Raw genomic sequence first — 12447 nt, 5'->3', positions numbered from 1 at the left:
TAAGATTTTTTATAAGATTTTTTTAATAAAACTTCTATTCGTTGTAGCTGTTCAGTCATCTATTCTGTACTTCCAGGGACTGGAAATACAACATCTGTATTTTAACCTGGTGTTTGGAATAACATAGAAAAGTGAAGAAGAGGAAAAAGAGGAAGAAAGATTTATTTTTTTTTTTTTTTTTAGCATTAGCCATGGTTTGGTTTTCTGGGTAATTCTTCAGTGTAGCACAATGCTTAAGGGCTTTGAGGGATTAGTCTCTATGTGGTTCCACAGAGAGGAGAGCTGAGTTATCAATGACTTTGTAAAATGTGTCTCTAGCATGCCTGTTTACAGAGAGCAAAAATGATCCAGGTTCAATTTAATTTTTTAACTTTGGGGAGAAAATCTAGTAATACCCTGAACTTTTGTTGGTCTTCTGGCTTTTTGACCACTTTCAAACTGTGATTTATTGGTAGCATTCCACCAAAATCAAAGCAACCTCAAATTTCTGAGGTGAACTACCTCTTTTTGAAGTTACTATCATCATTACTTTATCAGCCTTCAACCTAAAATCTTGTCATTCCATAAATATGTGGGAAATAGGCAGTAAGGGATAGAAATGTGATTGGCAGTATTTCAACAGCAATTCAGTTTGTGAGTTACTTTATTGTGAAACAGGGAATTCACTTTGAACAAAGGAACAGTTTTGTTGATGTCTGTCCAAGTCACCTTTTCTTTAGATGCTACCTGCTCTGTAAAGAAGAACTTGCTTTACATTAATGAAAAAAACAAAAATTAGGATGGAACCACTCTTCAGTAAAGTGATGTCATTTCATGCACATCGTTTAAATATCATGCTTTCTACCTAATGTTCTGGAGTTAAAAATGATCTGAGGAAGGGCTGAGAGAGTTGGGAATGTTAATCCTAGAAAAGCAAAGGCTCAGGAGGAATTATATCGATGCAAATAAATACCTGAAGGGTTATGATGACTGGCACAATTGTTGGTGCCCAGTGACAGGCCTGGAGGCAGTGGGCACAAAATGAAACACTAAAGGTTCCACCCGAACATCAGTGAACACTTCTGTACTGTGAAGATGACTGAGCATTGTCAAGAGTTGTGCAGAGGTTAGGGGTGGCTGCTTCTTTTGTTTGGATTTTGTTGTTACTTGTTTTGGGGTTTTATTTGGACTTTTTTTTTCCTGTTTTTTATTTGGTTTTGGGTTTGTTTGTTTGTTTTTCCTAAGGAATATACTACATAAGTTATTTGAATTTTTCCCAGGGCAGCATGCAATTTGGGATACATGGCGTACTAGAGCTACATGCTGTGGTGTATGCAAAACTAGTATATGAGTAACCTGAAACTGCCTTATCAGGTTCTTATGGCTTACTCTGTAACACTTCCTTTTTTAATAGTGTAAGAGATTCAGCTGGCAAAGATATTTTGTGATAAAATTGAGAGGGAACAGCTAGTTATATAGCACTGTATGTAGAACATTCAACTTCATATACAATACTCGAGAGTAAAAAAAAGATCTCATTTTCACATTTTCAGAGACTCTGGACTCTAGTTTTAGAATGAAGAAAACAGAGGAGAAATAGCTGTAGTGTCAGACCTTTGCTTTTAGTAGAGAAATACAATTTTTTCAAATGATCTAGGTTAAATAAGGCTGCCTGCTGATTTCAGCAAACCCTGAAGAAGTGAAGGAAAGAGTTACTTATTTTTAAATATAAATACAATGTTAATAATGTGTTGAGCAGTCAATATTCTCTGTAGGAAGGGAGAGGTACACAAAGAATATTTTAGTTTCCTGAATGGCTTTCAGTAGTTAACTCATAATTCTACTCTGCTAATTGAATGCTCTGAGATGACTCTTGCAGAAAGCTGAACTTAACAAAAAAAACTCCTTGGGGTCCAGAAACTCAGAATGGCAATCTAAATAGAAACTGGTTTAAAATGCTGACTTAGTTAAGTTTAATTTTACCTAAAAATCAGAAATATTTGAAAATGGCAGGCCAAATAAGTTGGTATTAAACATCTTGATAATCTGCAGCTTTGAGATGTCTTCCTGGATTTAGAAAGAGTTGTGATTTGTGAAATAATAATTGTGCATAGAGTTAACTTGAAGTATCTGCATAAAAATAATAAATTTAGCACTCTTAAAGGTATGGCTGAATCCAATTCCCAGGAATCTGAAGGTTCTGAATATTGAAAAAAAATAGCAATTTAGAATTAGGGGTTTGATCTTAATGAATTGAAATATATGTGCAGAGTTAGTTTTAACTTTTTGTGCATAATTTTAATATTTAGCTAAAAATTTCTTCCCATCTTTAAGAACTTCTGCAATATTTTTGCTAGGTCACCCTGAATTGTTTTCCACTGAGAGTAAATGGAGCTTTTTTAGCTTTTGTGTATAACAAGCACTCTTGGAATCATCCTGGATGTCCTATATTATGCTCTCCTGAGACTAATATCCTTCCAGTATAAAGGTGACCTAAGCAAAATGTACTTTGAGGTTTAGCTGGTGCTTTTGTTGTAGAATCTTTCCTCTAATTCATAATTCAACCTTTTGATATTTCTCATTATGTAATGAATTACTTCCATGCTTCTAAAGAAAAAAAAAGTAAAATAAAATTATAAGTGAAAAGCCTGTAGTTGTATAAGTCATCTTACCTAGGCTTATTTCTATAAAACTTAAATAGTTTAACTTTTGTTTATTTAATGCAATACAGTAGGTATTATCTTTCCTGAAATAAGCTGTGTCTTGTTTACAGTACTAGGGTCTTACTCTGTAATTCATATTGTTGATTTTATAGGCTTTATTTAAATCAGATGAACTTTATCTTTAAATGAATGTAAGTTACTTTAAAGTTTGTGACAAATTGTGAAAATTTTGAAAAGTATTAAATAGAAAACAGGGTAAATTTCTTGTATTTTGAAATCAATTGTCAATTTTTGATTGTACTCAGTGGAAATTGCTGGTCTTTGTAAAATCAGCTGGACGAAATACATCCATGTAGACCATTACACAGGTTATTTTCAGTGTTGCATCTTACACAGTGTAAAAATATTAATGTTAATACTTTTATAATGTTCAGAAAATGAAAGCTTCATGTAATACCAGATTTTTCTGAATCTGCTAATAGAACAACATATGGGCTAAAATAATAATAAAAAAAAAAGAAACCAAAAACCACAGTAGTTTTGATTCTCTGTTCATTTATCTATTCATCCTTAAAAGGACATTTTTTAGGTATTATGCCACAATGTAGGCATTTTACATAAAGATGAAAATCAGCATCTCATTCCAAAAAGCAAATTCTCAGTCACAGCTAAATGACTTTGAGTCAATGGAGCATAATATTAAGTCAGTCATACTGTGCCAGCTTACATGGCTTCTCAATTATGTTCAGGCAATGGCTTTTTGTAAATAAATAAATAATCTGAGAAGGAAAAAAAGTATCCAAACAGATTTCTGTATATCTTAGTGGTTAGTAATATTTGCATTAATTCATGCTTCTCTTTTCTTGCAGAAGAGAAATTAGAGAAGAAAATATTTGCTGTACTGATAGTTATTCTCAATAGAAGAATTAGTTTATGAGTGTATGGCTGCAGAATAATGTGTTGCTCACTGGAATATTCAGATACTTTATCCAGGAGTTCTCCATTAGGCCTATGGTTGTGAATCAAGGAATCACAGTTTGTAGCTTTGACATGACCCGTGGTTTCTGTTCCTGTTTAAAGACAAGTTCAGAATTGAGACTAAGTATTTTTGATAAAGCTACTGGTGGTGCTTTTGTTAATACAAAGAGAATAAATTTTGACAAAAGTGAAATATATTTAAATCTTTTTCCCTGGGTTTTAGATTAGCTTAGAAGATATTAGAGAGAAGAGTGAAGATGCAGACAACTCAATGAAATTACATTTCAAGTCCATGAGCTATTTGAGATTTTGTTTAGAAGACCTATATAGGAAAGTAGCCTTCTATCTTCTCCCTTTTTAGTGTGTAGGAAATATTATATGAAATTATCTAAATATATGCCATTATTGTGTGTTGAGTTTTACAAATGATAAGAATGTTTAAATATGCTCAAGGATACTGATATGTTGGTAGCATAATACATTTTTATGCAGACATCAGCTGACCAAGGGACAGCAGAGGAATGAATGCCTGTAAGAACACTTTGAATGTTGAATCCATCATCTTTCTGCCACCAATTTAATGGGGTCAGTAATTGCATATCTGTGAATGTTTATCAGACACATTTTTAGAGAAGTTAACTGTTCTTACAGCAAACTGGTGAAATGTGTTTATTAGTGCAATTAGTTTCTCTGTACTATTATTCTTAGTGTAATTAAAGACTAAAATGGAGACTGTTAAAGTAAATTGGAATTTAAGCTACATGCATTAGATAGATTTATGAGATAGTTTACATGCAATATCAGTACAACCTTGTTTTGTGGTTTGCTTTTTGTTTGTTTAATTGGGTTTTTTTTCCACAATGAGTGTTGTCCTGAAATAATTGTGTACAGAGCTAGAATTTCTTGGGGATTTGATGCACCTGAGTGAACAAAGCAGAATTTTCATCAAGGGTGGTTTTTCAATCTGCCTTAGCTTGTTTTGGTAAAATACACATAAAGGAAACATGGAAGTCAAGCCATCTTATTTTTTTTTTAATTTGCAACATCATTTCAGAAATAGTTAACAAAATCTGTAGTTAGCTCACCTCCAGTAGCAAATGTAATATCAAATCATTAATTAGAAACTCCTTTCTTTATTTTTTTCCTTACAAAAAGTGAAATTTGAGGTGCTGGAGTGAATTGGAATTTATCAGGAAAGGGGAGTGGCTCAGTAATAAACAATGCTTCAGCCTTATTAGTAGATTGAGTCTCTAGCTAACTTATACTTTTCCTGGTATAGGAATCTCATGTTACTGCTTTTGACCCAGTCTTTCTAAAGCATATTGAGTATTCAGGACCCTCTTACATCAGAAAAACCTGAAACTTCTTCTGGAACCTGAAAGATGTCAAGTGTTAGAGCTGGTGTTTTTCAAAGGGAAGGAGTCTAATTTGAACACTGAATCATTGAGTAATATCATTGGACTTAATTCTTTGCTTTTTTCCAATAACCCTTATGCCTTAGGTTACCTGTGTCACATTATTCTAACAGAAGGCAAAGTAAATGAAAAGAAGTCTAAAGAAGAAATCTTGAAAATATCAGGGCCATCCACTGGACAGACTGAGCAAGCAGCACTTAGGAAAATATGTTTGGTATTTTGTTTTTTTTGTTTGGTACCTCCTGCCCACAACTGTTTTATTTGGACCAAAATAAATTTAGAACATCTGGCCAAGAAAGATTAAAAATCAAGTGAGGCAGCACGTGTGTATGCAAGGTGATTCTTGTTGTTTATGCTTTGTCTTCTAGGCACTGTGTCTTGGGAGAATGAGTAAGTAAAGCTGTGTTTTCAGCAGCTAATCTGCTGGTCACAGAGAATGAAAGGGAAGGCTTGTAGATGTCAAGCTCTGTTGGGTTACGAAGCAGAGAGGAGATGTGAAGGATCACTGGGAAGCAGTCCCTAATAGGGAATTGCTTCAGGTGCAGATGCCAGAAGCTTGGCCTGCTGGCATCTTTAGTTTCATAACTTGTCACACTTAGTTTTTTGACAGGTAGCTTGGTTGTTTTATCACATCACTGGAAACCAAGATCTATAATAGATCAAATCTACCTTTTGCTTCCTTCATTACTCAATAATAGGGAAAACTGCAAATGGAAAAATCATTTACTAGCCTTAGGGATAAAAGAGGAATTTTTTAGAATTGTTTTCCCAAGCAGCTTTTTTTTTCAGTGGGGAGTGATCATCTGCTTAACAGGATTGAGGAAAAGATGCCAATGACTGTCACTATTTCAAGAGCAAGGACAGTTTTTGTAGGTGATTGCCTTACAAAATAATACTGTTTTCTAAAAAAATAACAGCTTTACTTGTTGTGTAAGAAAATTCCTGGATTTTGGATCTTCTCAGATTTTTAACAGTTATTTAGTTTTGTAAAAATGTTGATGTGCTATATATTTTCACTTGCAACAAAATAGTGTAGGAGCAGCAAGTAATGATGTAGTTCTGTTTGTTTACAGAAATTAGCATTAATTTTGTTTGCACACATAGGTCATACATGTTCCTACATTCTGATTGTGGCATCAGCTAATGAAAATAAGTAAATGATACATGGCTTCTTCTTCATTCATTGATTGAATGTTCTCAGTGCTTTTACAGACTGTTAAAGACTGTTATCTGTTGATCCTTTTGTAGCTATTTGCAACATCACACCCAGAGTTTTCTTCTTACAGGAAGAATTTTCTTTGTCATAATTAGGGTTTGAGTTTCTTGGTTTTTTGTTTGTTTGTTTTTGGGTGTTTCCCCCTTTAGTGTTTCAACTAAAACCCTTTCAGTTATCCCACATAAATCTGGTAAGTGCCTTAGAGGAATACTGTAAATTAATAGATTTAAATATATGTAGAGTCTTTACTTGCAGAGACTATGTCAAGGAGCAGAAAAATAGAAATCCGGAGTGAAAATGAGGTAGTGTCCCTTGTTTTCTGGATTTGAGTAACAGTTGTTGTGTCTGTCATCACAACATGTGCTTTGGTAGATTTAACCTCTCTCTCCTACTTCCAGATTTTGTCTGGCAGAAGACTTTTCCCAGGGGGTAGAAAGAGGCAAGTTAATAAAATTTTTAAGTGTCTAGAATCCTAATGAGAATTCACTTTGTTGACAATTGTATGTATGGATTGTATAGTTGGACAATAAAGGGTGAAAGAAAATATGTTTGGTTTCAGTATCTTCAAAGCAAAACCAATTTGGCATAGACCATTGTCTTTTCTAACAGTGCTTTCTAGGATATTAGTGGATTATTTTTCTAAGGGTAATATAAAAATTTTGCCTTTTCATTCTACACATTTTTTTGTCAATTTTTCTTCACTTTTTAACGCTTTTCTTTTGCACTGGAGAAAATTTTTGACTGACATAGAGGTCCTGCTTTTACTCAACAGTATGTTTTTTCTGTTTTCTATACTTCTATCTTGAAAAAAATAATTTTCTTACAAAAATATCCGAATTAGATTCTGAATTATGAAATCCTTAAGACTGGTCTGCTGGCTTCAGTATACATAAAACACACTTTAGCCTGCCCCCTGCCTGTTAACACACTGGCCAATTTTCTGAGTGTAGTGTCTGTTAGGTGGGTGCCTTTTTGATGCAGAGCTGATCTAGACCAGTGGAATTTTAAAATGTGCCATATTTCCTTAAGACTCAGCTTTAAAGTCAAATACATGGCTAAAATGCAAACTTTTATTACTCAGATTTATTTCTTTGATTTCATTATTAAATGAAAGGAGGAAAAGGTTGCTAACTTACTCAGGAGCATATATTGTGAACATATTTTGGAATTGACAAAACCAATATCAGACCTTCATATTTTTCTGAAGACTTACAGGTCAGAAAGACTGCACTGTGGATTCTAGAAACCTCAGTCCCAAGGTCTCTTCTATTAATTACTCTGCAAAAGACGTCTTCTGAGATAGTGTCCAAAATATTGGTAGGATATTGAAGTGCGGTCAGTTAACTAAAAGAAGTGTAGCCTATAGCAGAATGTTTTATGAGGCAAGACACTATCTGCAGTCTATTTCATAACTTTCTATTTGAAAAAAATAGATTTCTTCATAATGCAGTGACGGAAGTATATACATTGTACCTAATGTCCACAATCCTGAAATACTAGCTTGATTTTACCTAGTGTAGTACACATATAAAATTAGCGCAGTTACTAAGCTTTTTACTAGAAGAACCAAACAACAAGAAGTGATAAAAGTGGTTGAGAATGTTATAGTGAATAGTGCACAAGAGCTATGTAAAGGTGATGTTACACGTGGCTGAATCTAAAGGAATCAGGACTAATTTTTACTGGCAACTAGCTTCCAAGTAAAACTACAATTGGGACTTCTCTGAGTAAGATTCTTCTATATAACTGTATTTTATAGAAGCAAATTATGTAGCACTAATAGAGCTGGATTTATTCCCTCTCCTGATTTTTTTTTCTTTCTGTCAAGATCATGGTTTTGCTTTCATACCCTTAATGCTATTTCATGGGTTTCTTTTCTTTGAATACGGCCTAATCTGAAAAGTATTTGTTTTTCTGTACCAAGTAGGATATTATGCATAGTTCCTTTGTTAATATAAAAGTTATGTCTTTTTATTAGTTCTCTTTGGTTTATCTTTTTGCTATAATAATTAAAGCTTTTGGATATTCTAGTTCCCATGCTTTTTAGCTCCTCGTATTTTATTGTGCGTTACTGTCTGGAGTGCCTGATGCAAAACAAGTGAATCTTTTGAAATGAACAAGGATTTAATCCTGACACTGCTAATTGAAGGTAATCGTGCAAATGTGTAAGCTTCATTTTTGTGTACTTTGCTTTGTCATTATTTTTAAAGAAAAGAACTTACATAATATCTTCTTGAGGCAAAACCACCAAAAACATATGTCTTTTAGAAGAAGAAAAATTATAGTTTTAATTGAATCATTGATATTCTCATGATAAACAGAGTTGTAATCTCTCCTTCACATTCATGATTACAAATACTAGCTAAATTCTGGTACAAAACAGGAACAGGAGCAAAAACCTAAAGGATTTTTTTTGTAAGGTCAAGTAAATGCAGGTATTTCAGAGCTCTTCATGATCCACACTCATCAAAGCTTCTTTTGTACTCAAGCCTTGTGATGACCAGTGCCTAGGGGAGCACAGCCCCTAAGGGGCTCTGATAATTTTGGAGGTGGAATTTCTGACAGGCAAAATATAATTTTTCTTTATCCTTTCAATTCATTCCTTCCTTCCCCTCATATATCTATCTCTACTCTCATTCATAGCATTACTGATTTGTCAAAATGTTACTAGATGACCTAATTTTTCTATTCTATTCAATTTTTAAAAAAAACTCAGAATAGCCACCTTGTCTCATTGCTCAGTTGTTCTTGCACAAGTTGTTCTTACACAAACTTTCTGTTTGGCTTCTACACGTCATCAAGCTCTCTTTTCTGAGTGTGTCCCTACTTCTATAGGTTTTTTAGGCTAGTTTGTTCTACTCCTCCTCGGTGGAGCCTGACCAGTTTGTAAACCCTACTAATTGATGTGTATTTTAACAGAGTTCTAGCATCTTCAATTTTCTGAAGTTAGTTCCCTCTTTGTTTGGTCTGCGTTCCTCACCTTCTGTTCCTGTCTCTCTGCCCCCTTCTCTGTCCTTCCCACTTCCTCTCAGCACTTAGCTTCTGAGTTGTAATATTCCAGTGTCCTCCACTCTTATTTTTAGTTTTTATTTGATAAAGCAGCTTCCACAGGGCCAGTGAGCATGGAGCTGAAGGCTTTACCAAGATAGATGCATTAATCCTGCTACGCTGTATGCAGCAGTCCACTATAGCATGGTCAGTTCAACCTTGCTGAACCTAGGTAACTTAGGAAACCAAACACTTTCTGCTGAGCATGTGTGGCATCACATTTACTTGATAAAATAAACAAAACCCTAAATAGATTTTCATAGGAATAGTTAGATAAAGAGAGCTGTCTTTTAGTATGTCTCATAGCTTGCTTTTAAATCACTCGTGGGGTGGAATGCTTTCAAGCAAAAGACAGTACACCATCAGATTTTTTTTATACAATGGTAGTTCAGTCAAAATATTTTGTGCTTCTCAGTCTTGAGATCAGCTTAAAATATTGATCTCATAATGAAATGTACCTAGATGAGTTTATATGACGGTGCAGTCTTGTCTCTAACAAAATACAAAACTTGCATGAATTTAAATTCAGTATGATACATTTGTAGGAAATTCTAAACATAGTAACTATTTCTCTCTCTTTGTAGGTACATTTATCTTTCATCTTTATACTCAAGTGACAGACAATATCCTGCTGTGATTTTTACTAAATACAATAAATATAACATAAGGCTGTGTTTTCTAAAACTTCAGGTTTTTTAATGGAAGTTAAATGATTGCTGTACTGGTAACTTCTAGTTAGGCAGTGATCCTTACTCTACTCCTTTGTCTTTGGTAGCAACCTGTTTGATTTTATTTTATGTATTCTTTCTGTTTCAGACCACATTGAGTTATTCTTTTAAATACTTAAAGTCTCATTGACTACATGAAAGACTAAATTATGCTATTAGCTAAACTCTGCTACATACAGCAATATATAACTTCCATCTTGAGTCCAGAAGAATTTGGAGAGTGCACAGGCAGAATATAGGTACAAAGCATTTAAATTTCAAGCTTAAACATTCCTCATGCTTGTCCTCAATTTCAGAATCTTTTGGCTGAGAAAGTGGAGCAGCTGATGGAGTGGAGCTCAAGGCGTTCAGTCATCCGCATGAACGGAGATAAATTCCGAAGGTTTGTGAAGGCCCCACCTCGGAACTACTCTGTGGTGGTGATGTTCACGGCTCTCCAGCCACAGCGGCAGTGCTCTGTGTGCAGGTAATTTATGCCTTGGTGACCTTGCTCACCTTCCTTACCTGTTTTCAAGTGAGTGTTGGAATCAATGTGCAGTATGCCAAGTGGGGTTGTTCTTTGCATGGGGTAGATGCTCACCAATCAACACGCTCATGTGGTTGTTACAGCGTCTTTTCAACTGCATTTCATCCATGTGTCACATTTTACAATTAGTCCAGGTTTTGATTTTTAAATTGCAGATGAATAAAATGTACACAGCTGAGGAAGACTTTCTATTTAAGAAATCAGTTTATTTTATTATCAGTTAACTATGATCTTTCCAAAGACATTAAGTGATTCATTACCATTTAATAATAATGGCACTTCGGTGATTTCTTCAGTTAAGAGATGCCCAAGGTGCTCATGCAGATGTCTTACCCTCTGATTTCACAGCTTTGGACAGTTCTTATGTGCTAGCACATTTTTCCATGAGGTCATAGGTATTGTGGAATACTGTCTGTCACACCAATTTGATGTGTTCTGGTAACTCCACTCTGAATATGTATTAGAGTGCCTCTAGTAGTCTTCTAAGTTCAAGATCTCTCTCTGCAAGTCCCTAGTGCAATAAGTTAATCCAAAAATGACTAATGATAGGGAAATAGGGCCAAGACACTGAAAGGTAGTCATGCACTTAATTACCTCACTAAATCAGAAACTGTGCTAATAAAACCTTCTTCAGCCAAAATATGCATTAGAAATTACTGTGTTTAGCAATAAATGGGATTATTGAGCAGGGAACTCTAAACACTATTTAAATGGGTGGCAGAATATTTTGTAAGACTGAAAAATGTAGGCTGTATATGAGGTAATACTATTTCTTGTTTTTAAATACATTTATTTAAACTATATGCGAGGTTGGTAAATGTAGCAGTGTGTTAGATTTCTGATGTGTTGGAATGTGACATTTACAACTGATACTTTGAGTATCTGTAATTGTCTATGTTTTTATTAGGTTTTTGGTTTTTTAGATATTAATTTTGTGTCATTGAAGTCAGTTGGTCAGTTTTGAGGGAGAGTATATAAATTGTCTTTCCACTTCACCCTCCGTATATGGACTGTGAAGCTGAAGGATTAGGTACAGAAATTGTCCAACATTCTCAGATGAAGTTAATTTTTAGTTCAGTAGTTTCTTTTCTGTTGTTTCTTCTTTATGTTGGCAGAGTTCAGCTTCAGGAGATGATACAGGAGTTGAAAGTTTATTATATTGTTTTATATCATTCCTTATTTACCAGTGGGTAAAGCTACATGAGATGCACCAAGTTCAGCTTTATAAGGGTCATTGTATTTGTCATTATAATGGCCTTGGCAAATTGTTTCCATGTTCTACATATAGGTCTTTTGTAGGGCATGTTAAACTACATAAATATTGCTGATATTAAGGAAGTTTATTTTGCTTGCAACTGTATATTGTTTACTGTGCTAAAAAAGAGCCTCTAAACTTCATCTTAGGAAAGACCAGACTAGATATCTTGTACAGTAGCAACTGAAAATCTTTAAGCATAAAATGAAGGAAAAATGAGCATACTACTTTCAGTTGGGTTTGTTTAAATAAATGTGAAATTGCGATCCATTTGTTCATGTGAAATAAAAGGAATTTAATGAGGTTGATCATACTGCACATAAAACCATTATCAGGAAAATCGACATTTTCAAATCAATGGTTAATTAATGGACAGGAGCACTGTAAGGATATATAGAACTGAAATGCATGCATTACTTGATTGTTAGATATTCACTAGTCACTTTGCTTAAAGGCTAAATTGATTTTTTAACTTAATCTGTAATGTTCTGTGAAGATGCTCTTGTTCAAGATTTAAGTTAACTGCTACTAGTCAAAATATTTTTGGAATAGTTGCATAGAGAGAAAAAATCAATGTCATATTTCAAATATGAAGAAGTATCTAGTCTGAAATCTTTAACTTTGAATAACTTTGCCACA

At 34.1% G+C, this 12447-nt stretch overlaps 1 protein-coding gene across 1 annotated transcript in view; it reads left to right on the top strand.

Annotated features, from left to right (window-relative positions):
* TUSC3 (tumor suppressor candidate 3) overlaps positions 1 to 12447 on the top strand; it is a 114268-nt gene that overhangs the window by 25226 nt on the left and 76595 nt on the right. The window contains exon 2 of the mRNA XM_058803263.1: positions 10324 to 10493. Within this exon, the coding sequence (XP_058659246.1) occupies positions 10324 to 10493 (170 nt within the window). The remainder of the gene's footprint in view (positions 1 to 10323; positions 10494 to 12447) is intronic.

This window comes from Ammospiza caudacuta, chromosome 4 (assembly GCF_027887145.1).
Source record: "Ammospiza caudacuta isolate bAmmCau1 chromosome 4, bAmmCau1.pri, whole genome shotgun sequence".
NCBI classification, from domain to species: Eukaryota; Metazoa; Chordata; class Aves; order Passeriformes; family Passerellidae; genus Ammospiza; species Ammospiza caudacuta.
Note: the sequence above shows the minus strand (reverse complement) of the source record. Positions and strands in the feature narration are given on the sequence as shown.